The 17006-nt window shown below is 45.5% G+C and overlaps 1 protein-coding gene across 1 annotated transcript in view; it reads right to left on the minus strand.

Annotated features, from left to right (window-relative positions):
- Positions 1-17006, minus strand: part of LOC143933372 (B-cell receptor CD22-like) — a 91624-nt gene that overhangs the window by 39646 nt on the left and 34972 nt on the right. The window contains exon 10 of the mRNA XM_077456240.1: positions 15705-15725. Within this exon, the coding sequence (XP_077312366.1) occupies positions 15705-15725 (21 nt within the window). The remainder of the gene's footprint in view (positions 1-15704; positions 15726-17006) is intronic.

Consider the following 17006-nt stretch of genomic DNA (forward strand, 5'->3'; position numbering starts at 1 on the left):
TCTGCATTACTCTACCAATACTCTGCATTACTCTACCAATACTCTGCATTACTCTACCAATACTCTGCATTACTCCACCAATACTCTGCATTACTCTACCAATACTCTGCATTACTCCACCAATACTCCGCCAATACTCTGCATTACTCCACCAATACTCTGCATTACTCCACCAATACTCCGCCAATACTCTGCATTACCCCGCCAATACTCTGCATTACTCCACCAATACTCTGCATTACTCCGCCAATACTCTGCATTACTCCGCCAATACTCTGCATTACTCCGCCAATACTCTGCATTACTCCGCCAATACTCTGCATTACTCCGCCAATACTCTGCATTACTCCACCAATACTCTGCATTACTCTACCAATACTCTGCATTACTCCACCAATACTCTGCATTACTCCACCAATACTCCGCCAATACTCTGTATTACTCCACCAATACTCTGTATTACTCCACCAATACTCTGCATTACTCTACCAATACTCTGCATTACTCTACCAATACTCTGCATTACTCCACCAATACTCCGCCAATACTCTGCATTACTCCACCAATACTCTGCATTACTCCACCAATACTCCGCCAATACTCTGCATTACCCCGCCAATACTCTGCATTACCCAATACTCTGCAATACCCCGCCAATACTTTGCATTACTCTGCCAATACTCTGCATTACTCCAACAATACTCTGCATTACTCCACCAATACTCCGCCAATACTCTGCATTACTCCGCCAATACTCTGCATTACTCCACCAATACTCTGCATTACTCCACCAATACTCTGCATTACTCCACCAATACTCTGCATTACTCCACCAATACTCTGCTATACCCTGCCAATACTCTGCAATACATACCCTGCCGATACTTACTCTGCAATACTTACCCTGCCAAGACTCTGCAATACTTACCCTGCAATGCCCTGCCAATAATCTGCAATACCCAGCAATAATCTGCCATACCCTGCCAATACTCTGCAATACCTTGCCAATACTTATCCTGCCAATATTCTGCAATACCCTGCCAATACTTACCCTGCCAATACATATTCTGCTAATACCCAGCCATACCCATCCATGCTCAGCCAAAATATTATTGGGGGAGATGACGTGGATATTACAGTAGGGGAGATGTATATTGCAGTGGGGACTATATGGTGGTGACATTTTTCACAGGTTTTTGCAAATTTATTATTTGCTGATCCGAAAAAAGATCCGATCTGTGACTCAGATCCAAGGAATGATCCGATCCGTGAGTTTTTTGATCCGTTGCCAATAATCTTGCACGGCAAGGGCAACGTTATTCCAGTTTGTGTGATATTTTCTAATTTGCTGTATTTGAATTTGGAACAGGGTGTATTTGTGTTAGAAATTCCCTGCGAGGGAAAGATCATCACCCATTGTGTTGATTATTCTGTTTGACAAGTTAACTTATTTTGTATTTGTAAACTGGCACTTTACTATATATGTACTGTATTTTCTGTGAAATATATATGCATATGAGCGTACCTTTATTTATTTATTTATTTTTTTGGTGGGGGAGTGGATCTTGGGTGAGAGTTCCCACACTTTTTTCCCCAGCACTTGACCCCTGGTGGAGAGGCGCTTAGCTGTGCGCCACAAAGCAACACAAAACCCCGCAAATGTAGCATCTTGCCTGCAATCACGAGATTGCAGTGTCATGACGCTTCCATAGTGAACCATGGCCGGCGCCCATGCACAGTAAACTTGAAGAACTTTTTTTTTTTTTAAAGGGCCCTTTTTTTTTTTTTAAAACTTTTATTTTTTTTTTTACTTTTTTTTGTCACTAGCTGGGGGGGGGGGGGGGGGGGCGGCGCCCATGCGCCCCCTATGGACGGGCCGCCACTGCCCAGATCTTTTGTAGACCTAGCACCGCCCTGACTCCATAAATGTATTTCAGTTGTGCATTTAGCTGTTTGCTTGGAGCTCAGCTTTACCATACTGTTGTCAATCCATTAATAAAATAACACTTGAGTGGGGTTGTACTTCTATGCCTTCCCCGTATACAGTAATAATATAGAAGACAAACTCTATTTTTGCTGATCTTTGTAGATTTGTGATTGATAGGAAATATGCTAATTACCAGCAACTTCTGCTAAACATCATAAAAATCAAGAGCATTGAAAATATGATAAGACAATGCGGAATATCCGACAATATAGTGATATCAGCTTCTAAAATGTTTCTCAGTTTACCATTCTATATAAGTTACTTACTTGTTTTGTTCTTCAGCTCTTCTAGGTGTCAGATTCAGAAAGGAGAACTACCGACAGAAGTTGCAAATGCCAAGTGTGAGGACAGCACTACTTGCAGAAGTTCACACGAGTAAATGCTGATTTTGTACAAGAAAGTCCCCAAACAGAGGACCCATAGGATCACACGATGGTAGTTGCACTGCACCGGAGGCGTAGCTTGAAGCTTGTGGGCTCCGGTGAAAAAGTCCCCCCCCCCTCACCACATACCATCCGCTGCCCCCTCCCACAGTGCCCCCCCAGTCTGAATAAATTCCCCAAAACCTGCACAAGTCACCCACATATTTTTGGTAAAAAAAAATAAAAAAAATCGCAATATGCATCATTGATTGGTTTGCACAAAATGTATAGCGTCTACAAAATAGGAGATAGATTTATGGCATTTTTATTCATCTTTTTTTTTTACTAGTAATGGCGGCAATCTGCGATTTTTTATCATGACTGTGACATTATGGCGGACACTTCGGACACTTTTGACATGATTTTGGCACCATTCACATTTATACAGCAATCAGTGCAATTAAAAATGCATTGATTACTGTGTAAATGTGACTGTCAGTGAAGGGGTTAACCACTAGGTGGCTCTGTAGGGGTTAAGTGTGTCCTAGGGAGTGATTCTAACTGTGGGGGGGGAGGGGCTATGTGTGACACGACACTGATCACCGCTCCCGATTACAGGGAGCTGTGATCAGTGTCAGTAGGCAGAACGGGGATATGCTTGTGTAGCGCCCTGCTCCTGATGGGCAGATGCTATAAGTAGAAATTTAGTTTGTCTGAGCTGTAGTTTAGCCTAGACTGATTATGTTAAAATTCTGGTTCTGTTCCAGTTCAGCTGGGTTTGTGTGGCTTTCCACTTGGCCGAGGGGTGGCGCTCTCGTTGTTGGCCAAGGTTGGAAATTGCAACAAGCTGGGTGTATTGAGTGCCTCTTTGCCCGGAAACAGTCAGTGGCAGTGGTCTACTCGCTGTGCATTCTGGGAGAGGGTACTTAAGGGACATGGCCCCGTGATAGGGTGTGTTCTGACCTGATGGCCCTCCTGACCTAAGGTGTGCTACTGCCATTCAAATTGTCTCGGGGCTGGCTGGCCCGAGGCTTCGTTACTGAAAGGTAGGCCCAGAAGACTACCGATCCAGGGGTGGTCCTGTGCTGTCTTGCCTGCGGGGAGAAGCCGAGCAACTGGAGGATCCAGGGGAGGACTTTTCAGAGAGAAGACCGAGCAACAAGGCTGGTGCCTCTAGAAAAGCCTGGAGACTCAATTGGAGGATGCATCCCGGGTCATCTACCGCACAGTACCGGCGGTTCGGCTGAAAGAAACTGGTACTGTTTGACTGTTCTTTGATATTGCAAAAGTGGCTGGTTACACAATCATGTGGCAAAGGACTGTGCAACGGTTCTACTAATTCTTCAAGTCTGTGGCAGAGACTATGACCGAGCATCTCATCGGCTGATAGGTCATAGTAATAATATAGAAGACAAACTCTATTTTTATTGCTGATCTTTGTAGATTTGTGATTGATAGGAAACATGCCAATTACCAGCAACTTCTGCGAAACATCATAAAAATCAAGAGCATTGAAAATATGATAAGACAATGCGGAATATCCGACAATATAGAGATATCAGCTTCTAAAATGTTTCTCAGTTTACCATTCTATATAAGTTACTTACTTGCTTTGTTCTTCAGCTCTTCTAGGTGTCAGATTCAGAAAGGAGAACTACCGACAGAAGTTGCAAATGCCAAGTGTGAGGACGGCACTATTTGCAGAAGTTCACACGAGTAAATGCTGATTTTGTACATGAAAGTCCCCAAACAGAGGACCCATAGGATCACACGATGGTAGTTGCACTGCACCGGAGGCGTAGCTTGAAGCTTGTGGGCCCCGTTGCAAAAGTTCCCCTTCCCCTCCCCCCATACCATCCGCCGCTTCCACCACATGCTAACATACTTCCACAAACCCCCAGTCTGCTTAGGTCCCCCCAATCTGCACAAGCCCCCTCCCACCGTGCCCCCCCCCCAGTCTGAATAAATTCCCCAAAACCTGCACAAGTCACCCACATATTTTTGGTAAAAAAAAATAAAAAAATCGCAATATGCATCATTGATTGGTTTGCACAAAATGTATAGCGTCTACAAAATAGGAGATAGATTTATGGCATTTTTATTCATCTTTTTTTTTACTAGTAATGGCGGCAATCTGCGATTTTTATCATGACTGTGACATTATGGCGGACACTTCGGACACTTTTGGCATGATTTTGGCACCATTCACATTTATACAGCAATCAGTGCAATTAAAAATGCATTGATTACTGTGTAAATGTGACTGGCAGTGAAGGGGTTAACCACTAGGTGGCTCTGTAGGGGTTAAGTGTGTCCTAGGGAGTGATTCTAACTGTGGGGGGGGGAGGGGCTATGTGTGACACGACACTGATCACCGCTCCCGATTACAGGGAACTTTGATCAGTGTCAGTAGGCAGAACGGGGATATGCTTGTGTAGCGCCCTGCTCCTGATGGGCAGACGCTATAAGTAGAAATGTAGTTTGTCTGAGCTGTAGTTTAGCCTAGACTGATTATGTTAAAATTCTGGTTCTGTTCCAGTTCAGCTGGGTTTGTGTGGTTTTCCACTTGGCCGAGGGGTGGCGCTCTCGTTGTTGGCCAAGGTTGGAAATTGCAACAAGCTGGGTGTATTGAGTGCCTCTTTGCCCGGAAACAGTCAGTGGCAGTGGTCTACTCGCTGTGCATTCTGGGAGAGGGTACTTAAGGGACATGGCCCCGTGATAGGGTGTGTTCTGACCTGATGGCCCTCCTGACCTAAGGTGTGCTACTGCCATTCAAATTGTCTCGGGGCTGGCTGGCCCGAGGCTTCGTTACTGAAAGGTAGGCCCAGAAGACTACCGATCCAGGGGGTGGTCCTGTGCTGTCTTGCCTGCGGGGAGAAGCCGAGCAACTGGAGGATCCAGGGGAGGACTTTTCAGAGAGAAGACCGAGCAACAAGGCTGGTGCCTCTAGAAAAGCCTGGAGACTCAATTGGAGGATGCATCCCGGGTCATCTACCGCACAGTACCGGCGGTTCGGCTGAAAGAAACTGGTACTGTTTGACTGTTCTTTGATATTGCAAAAGTGGCTGGTTACACAATCATGTGGCAAAGGACTGTGCAACGGTTCTACTAATTCTTCAAGTCTGTGGCAGAGACTATGACCGAGCATCTCATCGGCTGCTAGGTCATAGTAATAATATAGAAGACAAACTCTATTTTTTATTGCTGATCTTTGTAGAGCTGTGATTGATAGCAAACATGCCAATTACCAGCAGCTTCTACTAAACATCATAAAAATCAAGAGCATTGACAATATGATAAGACAATGCGGAATATCCGACAATATAGTGATATCAGCTTCTAAAATGTTTCTCAGTTTACCATTCTATATAAGTTACTTACTTGTTTTGTTCTTCAGCTCTTCTAGGTGTCAGATTCAGAAAGGAGAACTACCGACAGAAGTTGCAAATGCCAAGTGTGAGGACGGCACTATTTGCAGAAGTTATTCTATCACGGAATTTTTTACTTATTTTTTCTTGTGCACATGAGTAAATGCTGATTTTGTACATGAAAATCCCAAAACAGAGGACCCATAGGATCACACGATGGTAGTTGCACTGCACCGGAGGCGTAGCTTAAAGCTTGCGGGCCCGGTGCAAAAGTTCACCTGCCCCCCCCCCACCCCCCCATACCACCCGCCGCTTTCACCACATTCTAAGATACTCCCACAAGCCCCCAGTCTGATTAGGTCCCCCCAATCTGCACAAGCCCCCTCCCACAGTGCCCCCCAGTCTGAATAAATACCCCAAAACCTGCACAAGTCACCTACAGCGTACAAGATCCCCCCCCCCAGTCTGCACAATCCCCCTCCCTTAGTGTCCCTCCAGTCTGCACAATCCCCCTCCCTTAGTGTCCCCCTCTGCACAATTCCAACCCCGCAGTCTACACAAGTCTCCCACAGTGTAGAAGACCCCCCTTAGTCTGCACAAGTCCCCTCCCCCTCGTCTGTACAAGTCCCCCCAATTTGCACCAAATCCCCTCACCAGTCTGCACAACCCAGCCCCCTATTATGCACAAATGCCCCCCCCCCCATATGTACAAGTCCCCAAGCCCCCCCACCCAGTCTTACAAGTCACCCCCAGTTTGCATAAGTCTCCCTAGTCTGTACAAGTCCACCCCCTCAGTGTTCACAAGCCCCCCCAGTCTGTAAAAGCTCCCCCACCCAGTCTGCACAACCCCCTCCCAGTCTGCACAAGTCGTTACCCCCACCCCCAGTCTGTAAAAGTCCCCCCCAGTCTGGACAAGTCCCCCCCTAGTCTGTAAAAGCCCACCCCCAGTCTGTACATGCCCCCCCCAGTTTATAAAAGCCCCCCCCAGTCTGCACAAGTCTGTCCCCCCTCCCAGTCTGCAGAAGGAAAGTGGAAAAGGAAAAGAAAAATGGAAGGAGGGAGAAGGGGAAAGGAAAGGAAAGAGAAGGGAAGTGGAAAAGGAGCGGGACAGTGAACGACACGGAAGGGGAAAGGGAAAAATGAAAGAAAAGAGAAGGGAAGTGGAAAAGGAGCGGGACAGTGAATGACACGGAAGGGGAAAGGGAAAAATGAAAGGAAAGAGATGAGAAGGAGAAAGAGGAAAAGGGAAGGGAAATGGAAGTAGAGGGAAAAAGAAAGGAAGAAAGGAAAGGGAAGATAGGTGGAAAAGGAAAGAGAAAATGGCAGGAGAGGGAAAGGAAAAAGAAAAGGAAACAGAAGGGAAGGGGAAAAGGAAAGAGAAATGGAAGGAGATGGAGGAAGAAAGAGAAGGGAAGGGGAAAAGGAAAGGTAATTGAAAGGAGAGGGAAAAGTAAAAGGAAATAGAAGGAAAGTGAAAGGAATAGGTTCAAAGTGAACACATGTTCCCTTTGATACATTAAAAAATGCAAATTCAAATGTTTTGGTGCATTGTTTCTATTTACTATTGAAAGCATTATGTTTAATCCCACCATGTAGTCTATTGACTCCAGAACAAAATAGTTAAAGAAGTGCTGGGAAAGGAGAGCAAGACCAAAACCAGATAGAAAAGTCTGAAATTATTTTTAATTGTTAAAAAAAAAAAAATAATAGAAAAAAAGTAAAACAACCAACGCATTCGTTAACATTAACAACATTTGTTAAATATATTTATATATCTAAAGCCAAACCATTTTTATTTTTGGATGTTACCAGCCCTATCAGTTTTTAACTAATCTTGTAGATTTTGGCTTCATTTGGGGTTGGATTTTATCTGGCACGTCATAACCCACCTCATTACTGGCCTCCTTTCCTTTCAGTTTTACCTCCAAGGTGCCCCTACGACCCTCTGGGAGCTTTGCGGGCGCATTATCTACATACAGTGCTGTGAAAAGTAATTGCCCCCTAAACCTAATAACTGGTTGTGCCACCCTTGGCGGCAACAACTGCAGTCAAGCGTTGGTGATAACTGGCCACGAGCCTCTTACATCTATGTGGAGGCATTTTGGCCCACTCTTCTTTGCAGACTTGTTTTAATTCAGCCACATTGAAAGGTTTTCCAGTATTAAGGCCTGTTTAAGGTCATGCCACAGCATTTCAATCGGATTTAAGTCTTGACTTTCACTAGGCCACTCCAAAACATTTTTTTTTTTAATTTTTTGTTTTTTTGAGCCAGTCAGAGGTGGACTTGCTGGTGTGTTTTGGATCATTGTCCTGCTGCATAACCCAAGTGTGCTTGCGCTTGCGGTCACAAACTGGACATTGGCCAGACATTGCAGAATTTATGGTTCCATCAATTATGACACGTGGTCCTGGTCCTGAAGCTGCAAAGCAGCCCCAGACCATCACACTACCACCATGTACGACTGTTGGTGAAATGCTGTGTTAGTTTTACGCCAGAGATAATCAATATTTTTTTGGGCAAATGTGAGCCAAGCCTTATGCCGCGTACACACAGTCGGAATTTCCGACAACAAATGTTCGATGTGAGCTTGTTGTTGGAAAATCCGACCGTGTGTAGGCTCTATCGGACATTGGCTGTCGGAATTTCCAACAACAAATGTTTGAGAGCTGGTTGTCAAATTTTCCGACAACAAAACTTGTTGTTGCCCAACTGATGCAGCCACCCCCAATGAAATTGGATGAGAAGCAGTTTAACTTTAGAGTGCGTATGGGGTCCTTTATGGTTATAGGAGTAAAAATGTGGAACTCCCTACTACAACCGGCGGTTTCAGCAGGAAGTGTTGATGATTTAAAAAAAAAACATTTAGATGGCCATCTTAGCCCCTGTACACGCGGTTGGAAATTCCGACGGAAAATGTCCGATCGGACCGCGTTGTTGGATAATCCGACCATGAGTGGGCTCCATCTGACTTTTTCCATCGGATTGTCAAAGTTTGAGAGCTGGAAATAAAATTTTCCGACAACAGGATCCGATCGGACAAAGTGCCATGCATGCTCAGATCAAATTACAAGATCAAAGCTATTGGCTACTAGCCTAAATGTAGTCCCGCCGTAACGAACAAACGTCATCACGTTCTGAACGATCGGATTTTCTAACAACTTTGTCCAACCGCGTGTATGCAACACCAGTTTCGGACAAAATCATTCGGAAAAAATCCAACGGATTTTGTGGTCGGAATGTCCATCCCTGTGTACAAGGGCTAAGTGAACACAATATATAGAGATATGGGATGTGGTAGATACATATTACATACACACACCCACACAGGTTGAACTGGGTGGCTTGGTATCTTGATAGTCAACTTTACTACCTATATATCTACTGTATATGCAAGCTGTGCTTGAGCAGGGGGCATGTTCAAGAGGCAGGCTGCCATTGGTCTGGGGGCATTGTGGCTGAACAAATTTCCCAATTCAGGCATGCTGTGTGTCTGCACAGTGTCCCATGCCTCTGAATGGCCAGGGATGGTGTGTGTCTGCACAGTGTCCCATGCCTCTGAATGGCCAGGGATGGTGTGTGTCTGCACAGTGTCCCGTGCCTCTGAATGGCCAGGGATGAAAACTGACCACACTAACAGAGATCAACTTCTGGCCTTTGTGTGGTCAGTATAGAACAAAGGAGAACGATGACTAGAAAGATCATCTAGGCACTTGAGATGCAAGAACTACATGAAACTGATGGGGACTTCTGACTTTTCATTTCAATATTATTTATTAAGTTTACAAAAAAAAAGAGTACAGAAACAGAGATAAGATTGTAGGTCAGGCCCACATGGCCTAAAATGACAACAGGCAGATTTAAAACGTTGGCATAGGTAACGATCTTTACAAAGGTACATACCACTTGCGGAAACCTATAAAGCAAACCGAAACAGTAATTGTAAATCTGAACATGTAACCTTGAGATAGATGGTGGGCAAGGAGTCGTGAAGAGTCAATCCTACAACCCCAATGGGATCAAGCTGCACGGCTCAGACATTCCTGATGTTCAGGAGTATACAATCAAAAAATAAACTGTATTCCCAACCAGGGGCAGACTGACAACTCATGGGGCCCCCAGGCAATAGGAGATTATGGGGCCCCCAGGCAATCAGAGATTATGGGGCCACACAGTATACACACACACAGTATACAATCACACAGTATACACATACATGTACACACAGTATACACACACAGTATACATTCACACAGTATACACATACATGTACACACAGTATACACAGACATGTTTCTATTGGCTGAGAAGGAACAGGAGAGGTGGGGCAGCTATAATCTAAGCATTTTTAGACCAAAAGGATGTCGGTAAGGGACATTTCAGAGACAGATGTAAACAAAAAAACACAGATTTTTACATACTGTCCCTGGTTTTACTGAGGCTGGCAACCCTGATGGGGCCCTCTAGTGGCCTGGGGCCCTTGGGCAGTGCCCGAGTGGCCAAATGGTCAGTCCGCCCCTATTCCCAACAGTAACATAATATTGGAGAAAGACTACCAACTTCAGATCAGCAACCTTTCACCTGCGATAATGGAAGCTGATAGAGTGGGCGTCTACAGGAGAAAAAGTAGAGAAGAAGAGAAAGAATGGATTAGGGTATAGAAGGAGCAAATAATAAGAGACCAACTAGGAGAGGGTGTAGCAGTTATGCAGTCAAGGGGCTAGTGGAACATGCATAAAAGTCACCCAAGGTTTCCAAATCCTTTCAAATTATGTAGTGGAATCTAAAAGCAAAGCTGCTATCTTCTCTTGAGCCATGATCCATAAGATTTTCTTTTTTGCCAACAGGACAAAACCACAGGCTTCTTCCAAGACTTGGCTATAGTTAGTTTGGCTTCCAGGAGGATGTAGATAAGGCGTTGCACTAGCTCCTGACTTTTAATAAATACACACTCTCATAGTTTCATACAGTGGTGTGAAAAAGTGTTTGCCCCCTTCCTCATTTCCTGTTCCTTTGCATGTTTGTCACACTTAAGTGTTTCGGAACATCAAACCAATTTAAACAATAGTCAAGGACAACACAAGTAAACACAAAATGCAATTTGTAAATGAAGGTGCTTATTATTAAAGGTGAAAAAAATCCAAACCATCATGGCCCTGTGTGAAAAAGTGATTGCCCCCCTTGTTAAAACATACTATAACTGTGGTTGTCCACACCTGAGTTCAATTTCTCTAGCCACACCCAGGCCTGATTATTGCCACACCTGTTCACAATCAAGGCATCACTTAAATAGGAGCTGCTTGACACAGTAAGGTCCACCAGAAGATCCTTAAAAGCTACACATCATGCCGAGACCCAAAGAAATTCAGGAACAATTGAGAAAGAAAGTAATTGAGATCTATCAGTCTGGAAAGGGTTATAAAGCCATTTCCAAAGCTTTGGGAATCCAGCGAACCACAGTGAGAGCCATTATCCACAAATGGCGAAGACATGGAACAGTGGTGAACCTTCCCAGGAGTGGCCGGCCGCCCAAAATTACCCCAAGAGCGCAGCGACGACTCATCCAAGAGGTCACAAAAGACCCCACAACAACGTCCAAGGAACTGCAGGCCTCACTTGCCTCAGTTAAGGTCAGCGTTCATGCCTCCAGCATCAGGAAAAGACTGGGCAAAAATGGCCTGCTTGGCAGAGTTCCAAGGAGAAAACCACTGCTGAGCAAAAAGAACATCAAAGCTGGTCTCAATTTCTCCACAACACATCTTGATGATCCCCAAGACTTTTGGGACAACATTCTGTGGACTGATGAGACAAAAGTGGAACTCTTTGGAAGGTGTGTGTCCAAGTATATCTGGCGTAGAAGGAACACTGCATTTCATAAAAAGAACATTATACCAACAGTAAAATATGGTGGTGGTAGTGTGATGGTCTGGGGCTGTTTTGCTGCTTCAGGACCTGGAAGACTTGCCGTGATCAAAGGAACTATGAATTCTGCTGTCTACCAAGAGATCCTGAAGGAGAATGTCCGACCATCTGTTCGTGTACTCAAGCTGAAACGAACTTGGGTTCTGCAGCAGGACAATGATCCTAAACACACCAGCAAGTCCACCACCGAATGGCTGAAGAAAAACAAAATGAAGACTTTGGAGTGGCCTAGCCAAAGTCCTGACCTGAATCCTATTGAGATGTTGTGTTATGACCTTAAAAAGGCCGTTCATGCTCGAAAACCCTCTAATGTAACTGAATTAGGACAATTCTGCAAAGATGAGTGGGCCAAAATTCCTCCAGGACGCTGTAAAAGCCTCATTGCACGTTATCGCAAACGCTTGGTTGCAGTTGTTGCTGCTAAGGGTGGCCCAACCAGTTATTAGGTTTAATCACTTTTTCACACAGGGCCATGATGGTTTGGATTTTTTTTTCACCTTTAATAATAAACACCTTCATTTACAAATTGCATTTTGTGTTTACTTGTGTTGTCCTTGACTATTGTTTAAATTGGTTTGATGTTCCGAAACACTTAAGTGTGACAAACATGCAAAGGAACAGGAAATGAAGAAGGGGGCAAACACTTTTTCACACCACTGTAGTTAGTAAGGTTGAATAAAGACACCAGTCCATCCAGTTCAACCTGAGTGAGTGTCTACAATTGTCCCTATCCCTGTACACTGCACACTCACATCAGTCCCTACCCTCAAGGAGCCCACAATCCCAGGTCCCCATTCATATACTAGGGCCAATTTTGGACAGAAGCCAATTAACCTACCTGCATGTCTTTGGATTGTGGGAGGAAACCGGAGTACCCGGAGGAAACCCATGCAGGCACAGGGAGAACATGCAAACTCCAGGCAGGTAGTGTCATGGTTGGGATTTGAACCAGCGACCTCTCTTACTGCTAGGTGAGAGTGCTACCCACTACACCACTGTGCCGCCCAGATCCCACTACACCACTGTGTCCCAGGATCCAGCAACGCGACTGCGTGAACCCTGGCTTCTCTACCTCGCCTCTCCCCGGCACCGGCCTTACAAGTGCTGGCACCCAGCTGAGACAACTTTCGGCTTCAAAGTCGGGTGCCTCCTCAATGTCCGGGCAATCTTCTGGGACCTGTGACATGTCCCAGAAGATTGCAGGGAGGGAGGGGGAGAGAAGAACTTCCGCTCGAGTTGCCTAGGCAGCCCAAGTGGAAGTGGGAGCGGGTACCTGTCAAAACTAGGTACTTGCTCCCCCACCTAAAAAAAAAATGGCATGCCAAATGTGGCATAAAAGGGAGAGAAATGCTTAAAGCGGGAACGTTCCCCTTTTGGGTGGAGCTTCACTTCAAAACATATTTATTGAGCACATCAGACACTTGGCAACTCACGTTTTGTAAGTGTAAAGCAGGCATATAAGAGGAGTGACCTAAGGGAAGCCTACAGTGATGTCTCGTGTCCACAACGCCGGCAGCAGCCGTGGTGGTGTGTCCCGGAAGACGGCCACATGATGAGAGGAATCCGGAATGAGGGCTGGGGCATGTGTGGAGCGTGGCGTAGAGTGTGATGACGTCACTGGGCTCAATATGATGCATTTCCTTTTAAAACCATATATTAATTTCCATATTTTATTTCAATTATTTCTAGCCTACTCCTATTAATCTGAATGATATTAAAGTGTTACTAAACCCACAACAGTAAAATCAGTGTGTATATGCAGTAAAGCATTCTTGTTCTACTCAGTGTGAAACTTAAGGGATTAATCCTCTGCATTGTGTAAAAAGGCTGTTTGATTCTGTATGCACAGATCCTCCCCTTCTTGCATTGTCTATCTGGGGAAGGCCGGCTAACAGAGTAGCTGACCTGCACATGCTCAGTTGTGTCTTTTATGCTGGAGAGAACATTTTCTTGTTCTCAGAGCTAGCCAGGTCCCATGATGTTGACATCACACATGTGGGCGTGTATACAGGCTGCAGTGAAAATCTCCTCCTACCTGAACTCTCAGCACTGGAGAAACTCTGCAGTTTATCATGTAATCCTGTTATACAGATCATCCAAAAAGGAATATAGTGGCAGTATTTTAATGGAAAAAGAAGATTGATAAGCTGTGAGCACTGTGGGTGGGGGGATGACCTATTTTCATATTACTGGGTTTAGTAACACATCAAAGTTTGTAAACTTTGTGAAGATCCCCACACATTTACTTCTGTGAATTCTGTGACACATAATCAATATGCCCTGTGGGCAGGGCAGGACTTAGGGTGGTGGGGGCCCCTGGGCTTGAGTCACTTTTGGGCCCTACCTTCTATACATTACCATATTTATGGGCGAATAACACGCACCCCAAGTTTAAGAGGGAAGTTTAACGTAAAAAACGTACATTTAAACGCCCATCAATGCAGCCTTGTCCATTGTAATTTGCAGCCTTGTCATTGCAGTCTTGAAGTTTAAAAATGGTGCTGCCAAGATACAGAGTCTGTCCTCTTGGCAGATCTTGGCAGCTCTTGGCGCCTCTCGGGTCCTCTTGGTGGCTCTCGGGTCCTCTCACAGTCCCGAGCGGAGCCGAGTGTACTAGGCTCAGCTCACAGTTACGCTCATGCCCTTTGTTATGTCCATCACAGAGTGGGACTGGGCGTGACTGTGAGCGGAGCCGAGTACACTCGGCTATGTATCTTGGCGGGGCCCCCTATTGGGCGGGGCCCATGGGCTTGAGCCCAGTCAAGCCCAATGGTAAGTCCTGCCCTGCCTGTGGGTATGCATTGCTGTGTCACACATTTCACAGAGCCTGCTTTCTGTGCTCCAGAACCGCAGAGGGGAGGAGTTTCAGGAGGCGGAGTCATAACAGGAATCTCTGCATGCAGGCAGCAAGGTACCATGGGATATGTATGTAGCGCCGGCTCCTGACAAGCACGTGCTATGTTTTTTTTTCTATTTAATATTCCTAAAACCACAGTTGGGTTTTAGGGCTGATTATGCCAAATTATGGTTTCAGTACCAGTCTTCTTGGATTGAACTGGGTTCTGCTTGGCCACAGGTGTCGCTGTCACTGCTGGCAAGTGTGAGAACACAGTCTGGCTGGGCGTATTGAGTGCCATTCTTTCTCTGAACCAGCCCAGTGGGTGTGTCATCCTGCTGTGCATTCTGGGAAAGGGTATTTAAGGTACTGAGATCACGTGCTTCTGAGTTCCGATCCAGAAGATTTTTATGTCTGCTTGGTCCTGGTCCTCCTGACCAGCCCCCATGACCCTCATGGCCTGGGGTGCGGATCCATCCAACTCCGAGTCTCTGGGCTGGATAGCCCGAGGTAAGTAACTGAGAGGAGGATTCAAAGGTGGTCCGGTGCCGTCTCATCTGAGGAGAGGCCCAGCAACTGGGGAAGCACCCAGGGGAGGACTCTTCGGGGAGAAGGCCACGCATAAGGCTGGCTTCTCAGAAGGAGCCTGGAGGCTCAGTTGAAGGACACTAAATGGATCTACACTCATACGGTATCGCCGGACCGGCTGCGAGATACCGGTACCGTATGATAGCTCTCTAAATTTATCTATATCAAGTCTGTGGCAGAGACTTTTCACAAGTGTTCTACATCCAAGTCTGTGGCAGAGACAAAAAAATGGGCCCAATCAAACCAGCCGCTAATTCCGGGTCAGTGCTACACGTAGTCCTTAGAAATGGAACGTAAACAGCAGAGGAGAAGCTGCAAAGCATGCTGGGAATACAGGAAGTTGTGGAAAATGACAGCAGAATTCACAACATGCAAGGAGATTTTTCAAGTAAGTTTATATTGGATTGTCAAATATATAACGATTGTTTGTATCGTTATTTCAATGCTGATGTTATAAAATGAAAGTGTATGCCGCGACCGTAGATTTTTATTGAAAGCTTCCATAAAAGCCAGTTCTGCCACACAGGAGAAAGCACTTGCGGTGCGTCCTTGCCGTATATCATCTGGAACACATGCGCAGGTATAGATTTCATTCTGGTTTGTTAAAATGGACATATTATTAAGTTGTAGATTTTTTAGTTGCAGGTTTTGAGAGCAATGCAGGCTGTAAAATAAAAGGAGATATCAAAATCAGTTAAAGTGATTGTAAGCCTTCGTTTTTTTATTTATTCATTTGTTTTTATTTAAAATAACAAGCATGTTATACTTACCTCCACTGTGCAGCTCGTTTTGCACAGAGTGGCCCCGATCGTCCTCTTCTGGGGTCCCTTGGCGGCTCTCGCGGGTCCTCCTCACATCATAAAACCCCCTAGGAGAAGCGCCCTCCTGAGGCTTTACCCTGCGGGTGCACTCCAGAGTCCAGCATTCGTTGTCCGTGGATGCGAATGCCGGACTCGGCCCCACCCCTGCCGCCCGCATTATTGGATCGGATTGACAGCAGCGGAAGCCAATGGCTGCACTGCTATCAATCTATCCAATCGAGAGCCAGGACCCCGTGCAGAGAGGGACAGCGGCGTGGGAATTACAGGGCTCAGGTAAGTAAAACGGGGAGGCTGGGGGGGGGGGGGGCGGAAGTAAAATGGGGAGGCTGGGGGGGGGGGGGGCGGTCACTGCCAGAAGTTTTTTCACCTTAATGCATAGGATGCATTAAAGTGAAAAAACACGAGGATTTACAACCCCTTTAATGAAAGTATAACTATGGCCAAACTCAAAAATGACATTATCTCACAAAAGTGAGTACACCCCTCGCATTTTTGTAAATATTTTATTCTATCTTTTCATGTGACAACACTGAAGAAATGAATCACTTTGCTACAATGTAAAGTAGTGAGTGTACAGCTTGTATAACAGTGTAAATTTGCTGTCCCCTCAAAATTACTCAACACACAGCCATTAATGTCTAAACCGCTGGCAACAAAAGTGAGTACACCCCTGAGTGAAAATGTTCAAATTGGACCAATTAGCCATTTTCCCTCCCCGATGGCATGTGACTCGTTAGTGTTATGAGGTCTCAGGTGTGCATGGGGAGCAGGTGTGTTAAATTTGGTGTTATCGCTCTCACTCTCTCATACTGGTCACTGGAAGTTCAGCATGGCACCTCATAGCAAAGAACTCTCTGAGGATCTGAAAAAAATAATTGTTGCTCTACATAAAGATGGGCTAGGCTATAAGAAGATTGGCAGGACCCTGACACTGAGTTGCAGCACGGTGGCCAAGACCATACTGCAGTTTAACAGGACAAGTTCCACTCAGAATAGGCCAGAAAGAAGCCTCTTCTAAAGATGATGCACAAGAAAGCCCACAAACAGTTTACTGTAGACAAGCAGACTAAGGGCATGGATTACTGGAACCATGTCCTGTGGTCTGATGAGACCAAGATAAACTT

Source organism: Lithobates pipiens, unplaced genomic scaffold (assembly GCF_037356315.1).
Source record: "Lithobates pipiens isolate NorthernLeopardFrog02 unplaced genomic scaffold, aLitPip1_a1.2 Scaffold_27, whole genome shotgun sequence".
Classification (NCBI taxonomy): Eukaryota; Metazoa; Chordata; class Amphibia; order Anura; family Ranidae; genus Lithobates; species Lithobates pipiens.